General features: G+C 44.5%; 1 protein-coding gene across 4 annotated transcripts in view; it reads left to right on the top strand.

The window, feature by feature from the left end:
* Window positions 1–18,185, top strand: part of LOC137801212 (dedicator of cytokinesis protein 3-like) — a 68,075-nt gene that overhangs the window by 23,273 nt on the left and 26,617 nt on the right. For all 4 annotated transcript variants that reach the window (XM_068598656.1, XM_068598654.1, XM_068598655.1 and 1 more), the window contains 13 exons: window positions 2,719–2,803; window positions 4,904–4,948; window positions 6,293–6,447; window positions 6,556–6,637; window positions 7,744–7,804; window positions 7,882–8,029; window positions 9,717–9,805; window positions 12,392–12,517; window positions 14,904–15,028; window positions 15,120–15,282; window positions 15,377–15,483; window positions 16,361–16,532; window positions 17,529–17,626. In XM_068598656.1, the coding sequence (XP_068454757.1) occupies window positions 2,719–2,803; window positions 4,904–4,948; window positions 6,293–6,447; window positions 6,556–6,637; window positions 7,744–7,804; window positions 7,882–8,029; window positions 9,717–9,805; window positions 12,392–12,517; window positions 14,904–15,028; window positions 15,120–15,282; window positions 15,377–15,483; window positions 16,361–16,532; window positions 17,529–17,626 (1,456 nt within the window). The remainder of the gene's footprint in view (window positions 1–2,718; window positions 2,804–4,903; window positions 4,949–6,292; window positions 6,448–6,555; window positions 6,638–7,743; window positions 7,805–7,881; window positions 8,030–9,716; window positions 9,806–12,391; window positions 12,518–14,903; window positions 15,029–15,119; window positions 15,283–15,376; window positions 15,484–16,360; window positions 16,533–17,528; window positions 17,627–18,185) is intronic.

The following is an 18,185-nucleotide window of genomic DNA, read 5'->3' as shown; positions in this document are numbered from 1 at the left end:
CGTGAGCGGTGACACGCATCCATCACGCAGACAAAGACGCCGTGGCTTCATGTGGAGCGGCCAAACTGTCAGTTTAGTGTAATATTATACACTAAGCAATACTATTATCATGTAGTTATATCTTTCATAAGCCAAAATAAGCTGTTCATTGTCCAGAATGACTGTTTTCGGTGCATATGACTTCATGTCACGACCATATTTGGACATTGTTGCCATGCATAGTGCACTTTATACACTGAGCAATACTATTATCACGTAGTTGCATCTTTTATAAGCCTTATTTTCATTTATTTTGTACCTTAAGTGTATTCTAATTCAGTGTGTGAGGAGGACCGAGCAAAAAAAGCTTTTCATTGTACAGAATAACTGTTTTCTGTGCATATGACAGTAAAAACATCTTGAATATTGAATATTCATGGCACGTAAAAATACAGAGGAATTCAACGTGAGCGGTGACACGCATCCATCACGCCGATAAAGACGCCGTTGCTTCATGTGGAGCAGCCAAACTGTCTGTGTCGTGTAATATTCTGCTTCTGCGACTTCATGTCACGACCATATTTGGACATTGTGGTCATGCATAGTTCACTTTATACACTCAGCAATACTATTATCATGGAGTTATATCTTTCCTATGCCAAAATACGCTTTTCATTGTGCATGTTTTCTGTGCATGTGACAGTAAACACAGCTTAAATATTCTTGGCACAGAAAAGTACAGAGAACTTCAATCCGGCTGCATGTGTCAATGTAAAAAACTGCCTGTGAATTCACTGTACTTGGTGCAGCATGCGTGTTGCGGCGCCGTGCACACTGACCTGAGAGCTGCAGTGATCTGATTACACGGTCAAGAGATCACAGCGCCGCTGATAGCGAGCGCCGCACAGAGCCATGAACCGGAGGTGTGAGGACACGTTTACTGCAGCGCTGCCTCGACCCCATTTAATCCCCAAAGACTCGGCGACGGGCCGCTTTATACAAACTCGTGTTGAGTGGTTGAGTACTTTTGCAAACACCATAAATCCCAATTACTGATGCAAATGTTTCCAAAGTTGCCCCCGAAAAAATGTTGTTTTTTTTTAATGCCCAAAACTAATCTTGGATGTGGAAATGTTTTTTTTTTTGTTTGAATATTTCAGCTGGAAGCATAAATATTCAGAGTTTATATGAACGTTTAAGTGGTTTTAAGTACATTTCTTGTGTTTTTTATTCTCTCCGCTACATTAACTTCTAATGTGTGACATATGATTTAATTTATTTCTCTCTAACATGATATTAATAATGATAATTATAATTGAACGATGCATTGCTGGAGTTTAGACCAATTAACAAAACATTATGATAATAACAGATGTTCTCATTACGCAGAATCGGCCCCTCATAGTATTACATATACATGACATCATCCCTTATTGAACATAATGCATTAATACATTAATATTAGTGTGTTCGTGTTGCAGCTGTTGGAGGATAAGTCACGTTTAACAGCTTTAGAGGCCGTCGGGTAGTGAGTCAACCCGCAGTGATTCAGGATGTCTGAGCGTCCTCGATAAGAAATCCTGTGATTTTTTTTTTTCTCTCCGTGAAATCTCGAAAAACAAAAGTTCAACATTTTTACAGAAATACGCCCGTTGACACCTAATCGCAGCCCTGAGCAGTTACCAGGCAACCTGGCGGAGACGACAGGAAGTCGCCCGCGCTTCGCCGAGAGACGGTCTGGCACGCTGCGTCTCTGGCGAAAAACAGCAAACAGACACACACGCGTGTCCGTGTGTGTGTGTGTGTGTGTGTGCACTCGAGTTCATGAGAGACGCAGCTCGTGAAGCCGTGAGCTTCAGATTTTGCCTCTTTCAGGCCGAGCCGGGTCCTCCTGTGTCTTTGTGCTAAGCTAAAGCTAAGCTAAGCTAGCCGGCTGCAGCTTCTTTATTTTGCAGCACAAACGTTTATCTTTTAATGTCAGAAATCAATGAATACAAGTCAAACCTTTGCCTTTGACATGCAGTCTAGTCAGTAACATTTAACATGAAATAGGGTGCAATAAAAAGGGAGCGTGCATATTTACAGTTTACTGGGTATTTACATTTGGATCTACAGGATAAAAATTCAAGTTAAGATGAGGATAAAGTGCACAGAATGAAGTGGTTATGTAAAAGTGACAAATGGAAGGTAGGCGGAAGTGTATTTAAATGTATTCAACCCGTCTCCAGACCTCCTTTCACCTGTTTGAGTGTTTTTCCTGTGTTTGAGTCGTTGTAGGAACCCCAAATTATTTCCAATACTATAAAAAAATCACAATAAAACAAAGTCTTGGTGTGTTAGGAAGGAGTTTCAGTCCAAAAACTGTGTCTTTCGGTTCAGAAATGGAAAGAAAATATGTATTTTATGCCAAAAGATTGCCTGAATGGGGCATGCTGGGACTTAAAATGAATTGTTTTGACACAGTTTCCAAAAGGTTGAGTAATAAAGTAAAGTAACTATAACTACAGCAGTAACTATAACTGTAAGATAGTAAAGTACAGAAAGCGTACAAAGGGAAGTTACAGTTAAACGAGGCAACTCTCATCCTTCACTTTGACTCACAGCGTCTCCAGTTCTCTCTTTGTTTGTCTCCGTCTCTCGTTCCCAATGTAAAGCGCCTTTTGTGTGCTTAGAAAAGCGCTATAAAAGTTTGAATTATTATCATTTCATTCAGCTCTGATCCCTCTCTTCTTCCTCCAGGCACCTCGGCTTGGACCTCGTTCCCAGAAAAGAGTTTGAGATGGTGGACCCCGACCAGATCAGCATCTCAGAGCTGCACAAGCTGGTATGTTGGAACGTCCTTCAACCAATGCTGCTGTACACATCCACCATGTTCTGCTGCTGGGACTTCCTGTCACGACCATATTTGGACATTGTGTCCATGCATAGTGCACTTTATACACTGAGCAATACTGTTATCACGTAGTTATATCTCTTATATGCCTTTTTTTATTCATTAACTGTCTGTTTTCTGTGCGTATGACAGTAAAAACATCTTGAATCTTGAATATTAAATATTCATGGCACATAAAAGTACAGAGAAATTCAATCCAGTTGCATTTGTTAATGTAAAATTGCGAAGGAGAGCCTGTGAATTCACTGTATTTTGTCAAGCGTGCAGCTATTTATTGTTGCATTTATTAATTATGGAATACAGGAAATTAAAAAAGCGTATAAACTGAATAAAAATGCTATTAAATCCTGCCGCATGCATGCATATATATATATATTTAAACCATGTGGTATGTATTAGGATGACTCAAATGACGGCGTCTTCCCACACGGTGAGCTTCTCTTATCTTCTGCGTAAGAGAACGAGCCGTCATGTGTAGGGACGTGTGAACGCAGCGATTATCAAACCGTCCATGAGGAGGTGACTCACCAGAGAGCCTCATGGCGGACGCTTCTTCATGCTCATCTTACCGCCATGTTGAGCTGGAACCTCGCGTGTGCACGTGACGCTCGCTGTGCAGCGCGAGCTCACAGCCAGGAAGCAGCGTTACTGAGGAAAATATATATATATATATATATATATATATATATATATATATATATATATATATATATATATATAAATATACATTGACCTCTGTTGTTTAGTGTTGTTTTAAAGAAGAAGGACAAATACATGTTGGTTGCTTTAATACACCAACAAGATGAGAGATATAGTCCTATAAATAAATAATGAGAGAGAGAGAGAGAGAGAGAGAGAGAGAGAGAGAGAGAGAGAGAGAGAGAGAGAGAGAGAGAGAGAGAGAGAGAGAGAGAGAGAGAGAGAGAGAGAGACATAGAGAGAGAGGGAGAGAGAGAGGGAGAGAGAGGAAGAAAATTAGGGAGCGAGAGAGAGAGAGAGAGAGAGAGAGACACATAGAAAGAGAGAGAGACATAGAAAGAGGGAGAGAGAGCGAGAGAGAGAAAGAGATGGACATAGAGAGAGAGGGAGAGAGAGGAAGAGAGAGAGCGGAGAGGGAGAGAGAGAGGGAGAAAATTAGGGAGAAAGAGAGAGAGGGAGAGAGAAAGTGAGAGAGATGGACATAGCAAGAGGGAGAGAGAGAGAGAGAGAGAGAGAGAGAGAGAGAGAGAGAGAGAGAGAGAGGGACATAGAAAGAGGGAGAGAAAGCGAGATAGAGAGAGAGGGAGAGATGGACATAGAGAGACACAGGGAGACACACAGAAAGAGAGAAAGAGAGAGAGAGAGAGGGTGAGGGAGAGATGGACATAGAGAGAGAGGGAGAGAGAGAGAGAGAGAGAGAGAGAGAGAGAGAGAGAGAGAGAGAGAGATCCTATTCTCGAGTCTGCTCTTTACAGATCAGATGTTATGAAATCTAACGTAATTCTGCTGAGATTGTTTTCTAGGAAGGGAGATTCTTTCTGGCCATAAGTCAAGGCTCCGTACACGATGATCAAAACTCTCCCGAACACCCCGCAGCCTTCCCGTCATCCCGTCATCCCGTTATCCCGTCATCCCGTCATCCCGTCATCCCGTCATCCCGTCATCCCGTTATTCAGCTTTGCATCGTGCACTAATAAATAATAAATGCAGCGCGTGCCAAAAGAAGCCTCGCGACTCTGTCGATGGAAGCAAGCTTGTTTTTATTGGCAAAGGCGCGAGGCCTTGGCACCTCATGGGTAGGGGAGGAGTGTGTGTGTGTGTGTGTGTGTGTGTGTGTGTGTGTGTGATACTGGCTTTGTCCTCTCCCACTCGCTCTCGCGCTGCAGGAGCACTATAGTAGCTTTCGTACTGTACGTAGGTGAGAGCGCCGTCGGGAGTTTGATGCATCGACCGAGGTGTCGCTCAGGTGGTGTGTGTGTGTGTGTGCGTGGGAAAGAGTGTGTAGCGATCTGACTTCTGTCTTTGCTTTTTGAACCCCTCTCTCTCTTCCAGCATGTCTCCAGCAGACACTGTGGCGGTCAGCAAAGCACAACCCAGGTATCGCCTTTCACCCAAATGTTTACAGGCGTTCTCAGACCTTTTCATCCCGTGTGTCTTCATCGCTCTAACTAACCCATTCAGGGGTGTAGTATTTAAAAAAACTTTAACAATAAAGACCCTAGTAGATCTTCCATAAGCTCACGTTTACTGACAGAAGGCCTTAAAAGAGCTGAGGCTGGAACAATGTTAAACTTTTCAGGGAAAACGCTGCCGCGCTGGCCGCTGTCACCTTTTAACCCTGCCGTCCAATCACGAGTCAGGAGAGGCGGGGCAATAACCAGGAAGAGCCACCGTCACATCCTGCAGGCAACAAACAAGGAGGATGAAATAACACACGCAGGCCAGCGGGTCCGTCCACTTTCCCGCCATTTTAACTTATTTTTTTTGCATTTTAGCATTTTAGCTTTTTAGCATTTTAGCATTTTCGCATTTTAGCTTTTTAGCGTTTTACCATTTTAGCTTTTTAGCATTTTAGCTTTTTAGCATTTTAGCTTTTTAGCATTTTCGCATTTTAGCTTTTTAGCATTTTAGCTTTTTAGCATTTTCGCATTTTAGCTTTTTAGCGTTTTACCATTTTAGCGTTTTAAATCAAGATAAAACAAGATAATCCTTTTTCAGTCCTGCGGTGGGGAAATAGCAGGATTTCAGCAGCAGTGCACACAAGAGAGACATAGTAATAAATAAAATCAAGTAATTTAAATAAACAGCAGGATTAAAAAACAGTTAAGAAGAATATAATAATCATATTAAATATAAAGACTGAATAAAAAAAGTATATCGAAGTAAATAAACACATTTATATTGCACCAGATGAACCTAGTTCCGTAATAAGTGTTAGATTTGTTTTGTGGTTATCTTTTTAGCATTTTAGTGTTGAAAAAAGTGTTGAAAAAAGGTATTTATTTAGTATTAAACCATCTTTGTTTAAAGCAACAATAAACCTAATCCTAATACTAGTCCAACTAAATCTGGATAAATTAAGTCGTTTGCAACAACACATGATCCTCATGTGGACCCTGAGGACCGAGTTGCTCAGACTCCCTGGAAGCTTAGCGAGAGTTGTCATGCATCATATGAATACATAAATGCAGAATGACTGCGCCCGCCTCCCAACAACAAACACGAGCCCTCCAGAGCTGCGAGTCTCCATCATTCATTCATCGTTTCCTTGGAATGTCGGCTCGGCCTCCTGTAGACGTCCCGTACACGTGACAGAGCGATGAATTATTCACCGCTTACAGTCCCCCCTCCTCCCCTCTCTCGTCGATCTGTTGCATGGAGCTCGTCCGGGCTCGCGGCCCGCGACCCCGTCCACTCACTGCTTTCCTCTCCGTTTCCCAGGGTGACAGCACGAGACAGCGGCACGGCGACGGCTGCCGCGTCCCCGTGTCGCACCACCTCTTCATCAACCTGAAGAGCTTCACGTACAACAGCATCAGCGAGGACGCCGACGTCTTCTTCTCTCTGTACGACACTCGCGAGGCCAAACAGATCAGGTACACGGGAAGGAGGGAGGGAGGGAGGGAGGGAGGGAGGGAGGGATACCCACAATGCTCTCTGGCGACAGACTCTCTGAAACTGTGAACTCGCTTCTTTCTTGGCAGCGAGAAGTTCATGGTGAAGCTGAACAAAAACGGAGGACCAAAGAATCCAGAGAAGGTGGATCGACTGTGCGCTTTGTTCACGGTAACTTTCCCCCTGTGGAGACGCAGAGAGACGGACGAGGAGCACGTCCTCTGATGAACACATGAACACATGAACACAAGAACACAGGAACACATGAACACATGCACTCAAGAACACATGAACACATGAACACGTGAACACAAGAACACAGGAACACATGAACACAAGGACACAAGAACACAAGGACACAAGAACACATTCACTCGAGAACACATGAACACATGAACACATGAACACAAGAACACATGAACACATGAACACATGAACACAAGAACACGTGAACACATGAACACGTGAACATGTGAACACATGAACACATGAACACAAGAACACAAGAACACGTGAACACATGCACACATGAACACGTGAACACATGAACACAACAACACAAGAACACATAAACACAAGAACACATGAACATGTGAACACATGCACACAAGAACACATGAACACAACAACACAACAACACATGAATGCATGAACACATTAACACAAGAACAAATGAACACATGAACACATGAACATATGAACACATGAACACAACAACACAACAACACATGAACACATGAACACATGAACAAAAGAACACATGAACAAAAGAACACATGAACACAACAACACAACAACACATGAACACATGAACACATGAACACATGAACAAAAGAACACATGAACAAAAGAACACATGAACAAAAGAACACGTGAACGCATGCACACATGAACACATGAACACATGCACTGAGATACGGAGCGAGCTGTGGAAGCTCGGTTAACACACTATAATTATGACTTACTATCTCATAATTATGAGATAATAAGTTAATAATAGTTAATAGTTAGTCATAGTTATGACTTAAGTTATGACTTAACTATTTTAATTGTTTTATTACAGCGGCAGAAATGAGCTTCTCTTCGACCTTTCAGTTTGTCAAATTTAGAAATACCCCGAGGAGACAAGACATTTGAACTTATGTATTCTATTATACAACACTTGTTGCATTGATATGTATATTTATATTATTGTGTACTTTTTAATGTTGATGTTTTGGCAGCATAGTTTAGTTATATTTTCTCCCGCTGACATCATTTCTCCTCTTTCTCTTCAGGACCTGAGCAGCAAAGACCTGAAGAGAGACCTGTACATCGTCGCACACGTCATACGAACCGGTACGATTGTGTTTTGATGGCGCAGGAGTTTTGTCTTGAAATGATTCTTCTGAGTGTGTCTGCTCTGCTGCCTCCAGGTCGCATGCTGCTGAACGACTCAAAGAAAGGCCCGCCGCACGTGCAGTACAGGCGGCCCTACGGCTGCGCCGTGCTCGCCATGAGCGACGTGTTCCACACCATCACCGACCTCAAGGAGGAGAAGGACTTCGTGCTCAAGGTTTACACGTGAGTCCTCCGTCACGAGTCCTCCGTTATGAGTCCTCTGTCATGAGTTCTCCGTCATAGGTTCTCTTTCACGAGTCCTCCATCACGAGTCCTCTGTTATGAGTCCTCCGTCACGAGTCCCCCGTCACGAGTCCTCTGTTATGAGTCCTCTGTTATGAGTCCTCTGTCATGAGTTCTCCGTCATAGGTTCTCCTTCACGAGTCCTCCGTCACGAGTCCTCCGTTATGATTCCTCCGTCCCGAGTCCTCCGTCACGAGTCCTCCGTCACGAGTCCTCCGTTACGAGTCCTCTGTTATGAGTCCTCCGTTATGATTCCTCGTCACGAGTCCCCCGTCACGAGTCCTCCGTCACGAGTCCTCCGTCACCAGTCCTCTGTTATGATTCCTTCGTCACGAGTCCTCCGTTACGAGTCCTCCGTCACGAGTCCTCTGTTATGAGTCCTACGTCACAAGTCCTCCGTCACGAGTCCCCCGTCACGAGTCCTCCGTTATGATTCCTCCGTCACGAGTCCTCTGTTATGAGTCCTCCGTCACGAGTCCTATGTTACGAGTCGTCCGTCAAGAGTCCTCCGTTACGAGTCCTTCGTTATGAGTCCCCCGTCACGAGTCCTCCGTCACGAGTCCTCTGTTATGAGTCCTCCGTCACAAGTCCTCCGTCACGAGTCCCCCGTCACGAGTCCTCCGTTATGATTCCTCCGTCACGAGTCCTCTGTTATGAGTCGTCCGTCAAGAGTCCTCCGTTGCGAGTCCTTCGTTATGAGTCCTCCGTTGCGAGTCCTTCGTTATGAGTCCTCCGTTTGGGTTCTCTGTTACACAGCAGCTCAAGAGAGAGATCATACCTTCTGCTTCTTTATACTTTGTTTTAGCTTTGTGGTGTCTTTTCTTCAGGAAGTAGAGAGAGGAAGGGAGGGAGAGGGAGGGAAAGAGAGGAAGGGAGGGAGGGAGGAAAAGAAAAAGAGGGAGGGAGAGGGAGGGAAAGAAAGAGAGGGTGAGGTGACACTAGATGATGGAGCAACGTTAGAGGACGAAACAGAAACACTGAGCTCGGCATATTCTCTCGTCAGTCAACAGAACGTCTCCTCAGCGACCTCTCAGGGGTCAGAGGTCACTCACACTCACACACACTCAAACACTCTGCCATCCTGTGTGTGTGTGTGTGTGTGTGTGTGTGTGTGTGTGTGTGTGAGAGAGACATCTCTTCTGGTGTTACCAGGATAACTTTACAGCTCAGTGTGAAATAAAGATTTCCAGAATAGAAAGCTGTCGTTTTTATTGGCTTCCTCCGCCGAGGCGAAGAGCTTTTTCTTCTTCTTTAAAAAAAATGAAAGAAGAAGAAGCGAGCAGTGATTCAGCGCCGCGCTGCCTCCAAACTGTCGGCTCCTATAACGCTCCGGTCTGTGCGTTTCCCCCCCGTGCCGTCCCAGGGGGCCGTGGGGCCCGCAGTAATGCAAAAGGCTGGTGGAGAGCTGGCTGTCAGGTTTGCTTAGCGAGCTGTGCATTTGGGCTAATGTGCTGCTGTATAGCGCCTCCTCCCCTTCCCTCCTCCCCCGCTGCTACCTTTCCTCCAGGAGGAACCCGGCTCTGGGACACATGCTGTTCATGTAGTCCCCCGTGCACTCTCTACCTAATCCCTCCATCTGGGCCCCGCTAATGGGTGCGTTGTTGTCGACTTGTCTTTTTGTCTCCAGGTGTAACAACGAGAACGAGTGGCACCAGATACAGGAGAACATCATCCGCAAGTCCAACACCAAGTACTCGGCTCCCAGCACCAACTATGGTAAATATGTGTGTCACAGATCTGTCCCCTGTTACATGACATTACATTTAGCTGAGGCTTTCATCCAGAGAGACTCACAAAAGGTGCATTCAACCGTGAGAACAAACTCACAACAACAGGAATCAAAAAAACAAAAATGTCTTTACAGGGTTCTTATGCGCTCATGGAAAACCTGGAAGTCATGGAGTTTTAAAAAATAGTTATTTCCAGGCCTTAAAGAAAAAAAAAAGTCCCAAAAGTCCTGTAAATGTGTTATATTCATGTGTTCATCACGTTTTTTTACGCCGAGTTTGAAATAATGAATCTGCTTTTAAAAGAAAGAGGCTCAAAATATCAGCAGCATCCATACAGGCATCTATATAAATGTTTATTCTTTTAATCAAACTATTGTCTCTCATTCATTTGTGTCCTTCAAGGTTTACTGTATGCTTTGAATCCTCATTGTTAGTTTAAATACTACATTTTATCACTTTTTACTGTTTACACACAATGTTTGCTCATGGACATTTGGTTTAAAGTCAAACTTGTATTAATTATAACTCTCCTCCTAAACACATGTTCACATGGTGTTTAAACTGAGCAAACTATTGAGCATCTCTGCTTGTTTTAAGGTTTTGGCCCGTGAAATATCTTTTTCCAGATATTTAAATATTTGCTGTTGTTGCTGTATTGTCGAGAGTTTGGTGAAAAGGACCCGTCTGACTCTCGCGGTGAATAAAATATCAAGAGAAAGCAGCGGGTTAGCTTAGCGCAAAGATTAGCAACAGCGAGCTTTAATCTGCCCTAAAGGGGGAAAGAAAATACAGCAACCAGCACCTCTACACCTCCACAGCTCTAACAGAACCATCGTACCTCCTCCTGGTTTTTATTCCAAACAAAAGCGTGAACACTTTGCGGCTTCACGGCCGTCGTGTGAGGCTCGCTGCCAAGAAACAGAAATTGTCCCGAGGTAAGCTAATCGACTTCTGGCTGCAGCTCCGCTTCCAGAGGACAATTTAGAGAGTGGCGTCAATATTCTCATCTACCTCTGGAGCGAGGAAGTGAAACTCTCTGCAGAGTATTTCCCCACTCACTGGCACAATTGGGTCTCTATAGAAAAAGTAAAAAGTGACGTCTTTTTTGAAGCTTTCAAAATTCTTGTTTTGTTTAGAAAATGATGACGAATTGATCATCAAAGTTGTTGCTTTGTGACTTTTCTGTTGCTTCTGAGTCATTGCTCCTGCTCGGAAAAAGTAAAATACTTCCTTTAATTCACTGGGTCGGACTAAAACAGAGCTTACAGTCTATTTAATGTCTGAGAATGGTTCTAAAATTCCAGATCGCAGAGAAATTTCACCCTGATTTTAATTTAAAACAACTATTATCCTGCCCCCTCCTCCTCTACTGGTCACCTGCAGCTCAGCTATTGGATGAGCCCCTCAGGACAGGTAGAGCCGGTCACTTTGTGTCTTTAGAAACAATGTGTCTTTAGAAACATTGTGTCTTTAGAAACAATGTGTCTTTAGAAACAATGTGTCTTTAGAAACATTGTGTCTTTGTGTATTTAGAAACATTGTGTCTTTAGAAACAATGTGTCTTTAGAAACATTGTGTCTTTAGAAACAATGTGTCTTTAGAAACAATGTGTCTTTAGAAACATTGTGTCTTTAGAAACAATGTGTCTTTAGAAACAATGTGTCTTTAGAAACAATGTGTCTTTAGAAACATTGTGTCTTTGTGTCTCTGGAAACAATCTTGCAGTGTGGAGTTTTTCAAAATGGCGTCGCTGTAGATGTGAAACTCCGGCGAATTCTCTACTACTTTTTTTTTTACGAGCGCCTCACAGTTTGATTTGTCGTGACTCATTCCTCACAAACAATCTGTCGCTAGGTTTGTGTGGTTGGCTTGTTTTCTTATTGCGTAATACCACTACACCATTTCTCTCTCCCTACCTCCTTCCCTATCTCTCTCTCTCCCTTTCTCCCTACCTCTTTCGCTCTATCTCTCTCTCTCTCTCCCTCCCTACCGCCTTCCCTCTCTCTTCCTCCCTCCCTACCTCCTTCCCTCTCTCTCTCTTTCTCTCTCTCCTTCCCTCCCTCCTTCCCTCTCTCCCCTCCCTCCCTCCTTCCCTCTCTCTCTCCCTTTCTCTCTCCCTCCCTACCTCCTTCCCTCTCTCTCCCTCCCTCCCGCCTTCCCTCTCTCTCTCTTTCTCTCTCTCCCTCCCTCCCTCCTTCCTTCCCTCTCTCTCTTTCTCTCTCTCCCTCCCTCCCTCCCTCCTTCCCTCCCTACCTCCTTCCCTCTATCTCTCTCTCCCGCCCTTCCTCTTTCCCTCTCTCTCTCTCTCTCTCTCTCTCTCTCTCTCTCTCTCTCTCTCCCTCTCCCTCCCCCGCCCCCCCTTCTCCTCCCTCCCTCCCTCCTTCCTTCGTGGCTCTGATCACGTCTCACTCTCGTCTCTTTCTTCTCCTCCCCCACATTCTGACTAATGTCCTTTTTAATACCGCTCTGTCCCTCCCATCTCCCTTCTTCCTTGTCCCATCACTGTCTTAACTTCTTCTCTTCTTTCCTCCCTCCCTCCATCCCTCCCTCCTCCCTCGTTTCTGCCCCCCAGGCCTCATCATCTCCCTGCAGCTGCTTCGGGGTGAGCTGGATCAGATCCGACGGGAGAACCAGGCCGTGTTCAACAGGGCGCTGGCTCTCACGCGCAAGCTGGGCTTCCCAGATGTCATCCTGCCAGGTAAGAGAGCGGGGGGGGGGGGGGGGGGGGGGGGGGGGGAGGAGGTGGACGTGGAGGAGGAGGAGGGTTCAGGGAGGAGGCCAGATGGCTCCGAGGATGCAGATGGAGGAGGACGGGGACGTGAGAAAAGCAAGAGTAGGGGTTGAAGATCGTATAGAAGTACTGCACTTAAGCACGACATTGAGGTACATTATACTTCTATACTGCTACAGATACTACTTTTCACTGACGTTGAAAACATCCACTGAGCTGAGGAAATACAATATTTGTGCGACGTGTATGCGTCACATGTCAGACGAGTGGTCAAACCTCTCGGAGGGTTTCATTTAAACGACTTCATGAGGCTCAAAGAGGTAAAACAAACTGTACACAAACAACAACAAATTAACTCCCTGTCTCATTAATCGCCTCATGAACCATCTGTTCTATCTCGTGACCCTTTGAGGGAAACCCAGCCTCTGGTTCTGCAACACCCTCAACTACTAAACCACTTTACTTAACTACTTTAACTACTTAGTAGTCCTGTCCTTTAAGGCGCGCTGTCGCTTTGAGGCGTCCTGTCGCCTTAAAGCGACGAGAGGGGTGTGTGCTTATTTTGGTAAATTTCATCAGATGATTATTCTGCTTTGAAAAAATGTATGATCCTCTCCTTTCCTTATCTCCTCTCCTCCCCTTCCTTTTCCTTATCTTCTCCTCCTCTTCTCTCCGTTCCCTTTCTATCCTCCTCTCCACCTCTCCTCTACTCCCCTCTTCTCCTCTCCTTTCCTTCTCTTCTCTCCTTTCCTTCTCTCCTCTCCTTTCCTCCTCTCCACCTCCTCCTCTTCTACTTCCCTCTTCTCTCCTCCTCCACTTTCCTCTTTTCTCCCATTCTCTGCAGTTCCTTTTCCATACTCTCCTCTCCTCTCCTTTTCTCCTCTCCTCCTCCTCCTCCTCTCCTTTCCTTCCCTCCTCTCCGTTTCTCCTCTCCTCCTCCTCCTCCTCCCCTCCTATCCTCCTCTCCTCTTAGCCTGAAATACCTCCCAATATCACCTCTTGTGACTCATCCGTCCCCAAGGAAATGACTTGGTTATAAATAACTATAATCTGATTTTATAAATAACTGCAATATCTTCGTCCACTGTTGCCTCTGGTATTTATTGCGTTGAACGCTGACCTCACAAAAGGTGCTGATGCAGTCGTGAGCTCCAGTGTGTTACGACTCAGCGGGGTCGTCTCTCATCGCCGAGACCGATGACGTGCGGCGCACATCTTGGTCTTAATTCATGTTGACCGTCTGCGAGGCGGAGGCTGAGACGTACAATATAACTTATTAACATCTCGTAGTCTGGGAGGTTCAGAGATGTCTTTGTCCCGTTGTTGTGTCCAGCTTGAACCTCAAGAGGGCATGACGTCCTGTCGCTTTAAGGAGCGCTGCCGCTTTTAGGCGCGCTGTTGCTTTTAGGCGCGTTGTCGCTTTAAGGCGTCCTGTCTCTTTAAGGCGTCTTGTTCTTTAAGGAGCGCAGTCGCTTTAAGGTGGGCTGTCACTTGAAGCAGCGCTGTCGCTTTAAGGAGCACTGTCTCTTTAAGATGTCTTGTTCTTTAAGGTGTGCTTTCGCTTTAAGGCGTTCTGTCGCTTTAAGGAGCCCTGTTGCTTCAAAGAGCGCTATCGCTTTAAGGGCGTCTTGTCGGTTTAAGGAGCGCTGTCGCTTTAAGGAGCCCTGTCGCTTTCAGGCGTCCTGTCGCTTTAAGGATTGCTGTCGCTTTAAGGCATGCTGTCGCTCTAAGGAGCGCTGTTGCTTTAAGGAGCGCTGTTGCTTTAAGGAGCGTTGTCGCTTTCAGGAGTGCTGTTGCTTTAAGGCGTGCTGTTGCTTTAAGGAGCCTTGTCGCTTTAAGGAGCCTTGTCGCTTTAAGGATCGCTGTCGCTTTAAGGCGTGCTGTTGCTTTAAGGTGTGCTGTCGCTCTCAGGAGCGCTGTCGCTTTAAGGAGCCTTGTCGCTTTAAGGAGCGCTGTCGCTTTAAGGTGCTCTGTCGCTCTAAGGAGCGCTGTCGCTTTAAGGCATGCTGTTGCTTTAAGGAGCGCTGTTGCTTTAAGGAGCACTGTCGCTTTAAGGAGCGCTGCTGACATTTTGTTTTTATGTTTTTTTATTTAGTTATAAATGGAGTTTATCGGCTGTAAAACCTTTCCCCCAAAAATGTTGAATAAAACACATTTTATCGACGTCACCGCTCTGGAACGAGAAGCGTTAAGGCCGCAACACAAAAAGCAAACCTGGAGGAAAGTCCACTTCCATTGGAGCAACTGGGTGAACTGGTATCCAGTTCTTCCGCCTTGTCGGCTGGTTTTTGCTTTAGCTCGAGAGCGATCCCCCCTCACTGAAGCTTCCCCCTCTGTGTGATTTTGCCTGCAGGTGACACTCGCAATGACCTCTACCTGACCCTGGAGCGGGGGGAGTTCGAGCGCGGCGGCAAGAGCGTCCAGAAGAACATCGAAGTCACGCTCTACGTGCTCTACGCCGACGGGGACACGCTCAAGGTACGAGACAAACCACAAGCTCTTTTGCGCGTCCTATCCGCGTGTCGAGTGAATGTGCGTCGCTATAAAAGTCTGTCTTCCTCTCTCACAGGACTGCATCAGTTTGGGCAGCGGCGAGCCCAGCAACAGCGAGTATCGCTCGTTTGTCCTCTACCACAACAACAGCCCCCGCTGGAGCGAGATGGTCAAGCTGCCCATCCCCATCGACCGCTTCAGAGGGTCCCACCTCCGCTTCGAGTTCAGGCACTGCTCCAGTGAGTCACGGGGTTCGCGTTCACGGGGTTCGCGCTCTGAGCGACGCCCACAGATACGCCGCCGATGACGCCTTCATTGTTCCTTCCTTTTCAGCTAAAGACAAAGGGGAGAAGAAACTGTTCGGCTTCGCTTTCACTCCTCTGATGAGAGAAGACGGCACCACGCTGTCGGACGAAAGCCACGAGCTCTACGTGTACAAGGTATGCGCAGGTGTTTTAGACGTATGTCGCTTCACCTTTGACCTTGAGTGTCTTTAAAAAAATTAAATAATCAAGTCGAGTGCATTGAAGTAACCCAACTGTCTGAGATCATGTCATCAAATACGTCTGATTGGCTGCTACACGCTGTCGCTTTAAGGCACACTGTTGCTTTAAGGCGCGCTGTTGCTTTAAGGAGTGCTGTTGCTTTAAGGCGTCCTGTCCTTTATGGCATCCTGTCTTTTAACGCCCTCTCCTTTATGGCGTCCCGTCCTTTATGGCGTCCTGTCTTTTAAGGCGTCCTGTCCTTTAAGGCGTCCTGTCTTTTAAGGCGTCCTGTCCTTTCAGGAGCGCTGTCACTTTAACAAGCGCTGTCGCATTAAGGAGCGCTGTAGCTTTAAGGAGCGCTGTCGTTTTAAAGCGCGCTGACGCTTTAAAGCGCACTGTCGCTTTAAGGAGCGCTGTCGCTTATAGGCGTCCTGTCACTTTAAGGAGCGGTGTTGCTTTAAGGCGTGCTGTCGTTTTTAGGCGTCCTGTCGCTTTAAGGAGTGCTGTTGCTTTAAGGCGTCCTGTTGCTTTAAGGCGTCCTGTCACTTTAAGGAGTGCTGTTGCTAGAAGGCGTCTTCTGGCTTTAAGGCTGTCGCCCAAACTAGTTGACTTTACTAGAAATTTGCGTGGAAACCCGTTGCCTCAAACCATTTAAGTTTTTACAACTTCGAACTTTAATTGCTGCCGTACACATATTCAAGTCCACAATAGTAATATTTACTCAAAATCATTAGTTCAATTTAATTATTTATTTACTTTCGTCTAAGTTGCAATAACGATTTTAAGTTGCTCCAGTTGCTCCATCACTTAGTAGATCTCCTCTGCCTTGCAGTGTGACGAGAACGCCACCTTCAGCAACCAGGGCCTGTACCTCAGTCTGCCCTGCTGCAAGGAGGACTTCAACAGCTGCCCCAACCTGCCGGCCAACCTGCCCTTCCAGAGGAGCCCCAAGGAAACCTTCTGGGTCTCCACCATCCTGTGCTCCACCAAGCTCACGCAGAACGGTAACACACACCTTAAAGGCCCTTCTTGGTCTTTAGAAATATATATATATATATATATATATATATATATATATATATATATATATATATATCTCTCTCTATATATATATCTATATATATATATATATATATATATATAGAGAGAGAGAGAGAGAGAGAGAGAGAAGAGAGAGAGAGAGAGAGAGAGAGAGATATGTGTGTATACATACACACACACACACACACACACACATATATATATATATATATATATATATATATATATATATATATATATATATACATACACACACACATACAATATACTGTATATATGCTGTATTTATATATCATCTCTGTATGTATGTAAGTATGTATGTATGTGTTGATATATATGTATATATATGTATATATATATATATATATATATATATATATATATATAGATATATATAGATATATATAGATATATATATATATATATATATATATATATATATATATATATAATTTTATATATTGTTGACAGAAGATTTTGCCCATATTGCCCAGACCTAGTGGGGACTAAATAATATAAGTACAGTATACATACAGTATGTATACTGTACTGTGTATATGTATGTATATATATATATATATATATATATATATATATATATATATATATATTTATATATGTACACACAGTATACTGTACATGTACTGTATAAAATATATAAAACTTGTTCTCTTGTAGTTAAATAAATACATTTGACAAATTAATATAATATACAAACAAAAACACAGCTATAATAAATACATATGTATATATATATTTCGATCATGTGCATGTTGTCAGATTAATTAAGACACTATTTTAATGGATCTATTGTATCCGTATGTGCTCGTTATTATCAAGTTAAACAACGTAATTGTCTCAATCACGACATCTTGACATCGTCATCCTCATAGACGATGCGTCCCCAGTTTGAACGGACTGGTTCCCAGTTCCACGCTTAACTCCCGCTCTGTCTCCAGTGGACCTGCTGGCGCTGCTGAACTGGAAGGCCCACCCGGACCGCGTGCTGGACATCCTCGGTCGCTTACGTCAGATCAGCGGAGAGGAGATCGTCAAGGTCGCTGTCATCACATTATTGATCTATTGATGTGGACGATGTGGAGTGTGTTTACCGTCCGTGTGGCTGCAGCGTGAACTCAATAACACCAACACACTTAGAGCAGCGCGAGGAAAGAGAACACTGTCACATTTATACATAAAAACTATAAGTGTGACTGCATTATCAATAGGTGAGATAATAATGTTGTTCTCCAGTATCAGGGGTCAACAACCTTTCCTCTCCAAATAGCCATTTTGCCCTTTTTTTCCACCAAACAAGAAGTGTCTGGAAAAACTATTTGATATTACAGCTTTTGAAGTTTTATTTATCGTTATATATGTACAGAAAACTATAGTTTTATAGGAAACCACAGCAGAGGAGCTAAAGAGCCGCATGGGTTGCTGCACTCTGTCCTATATGGAATAATAACTTGAAAGAGCATTTCCTGCTGAAAATGCGTTGGAACGCAAAAAGCTGAAGCTTGAAGCTGAAATATTTGAATAAAAATAGCTGAATATAGTTGAATATAGCTTAAAATAGCTGAAAAACCTGAATATAGCTGAATATACTTGAAAAT

This window comes from Clinocottus analis, unplaced genomic scaffold (genome assembly GCF_023055335.1).
Source record: "Clinocottus analis isolate CAN_PGR_092001 unplaced genomic scaffold, fCliAna1.0.p SCAF_4, whole genome shotgun sequence".
Lineage (NCBI taxonomy): Eukaryota > Metazoa > Chordata > Actinopteri > Perciformes > Cottidae > Clinocottus > Clinocottus analis.
The sequence above is the reverse complement of the archived record's forward strand: the minus strand, read 5'-3'. Positions and strand labels throughout refer to the sequence as shown.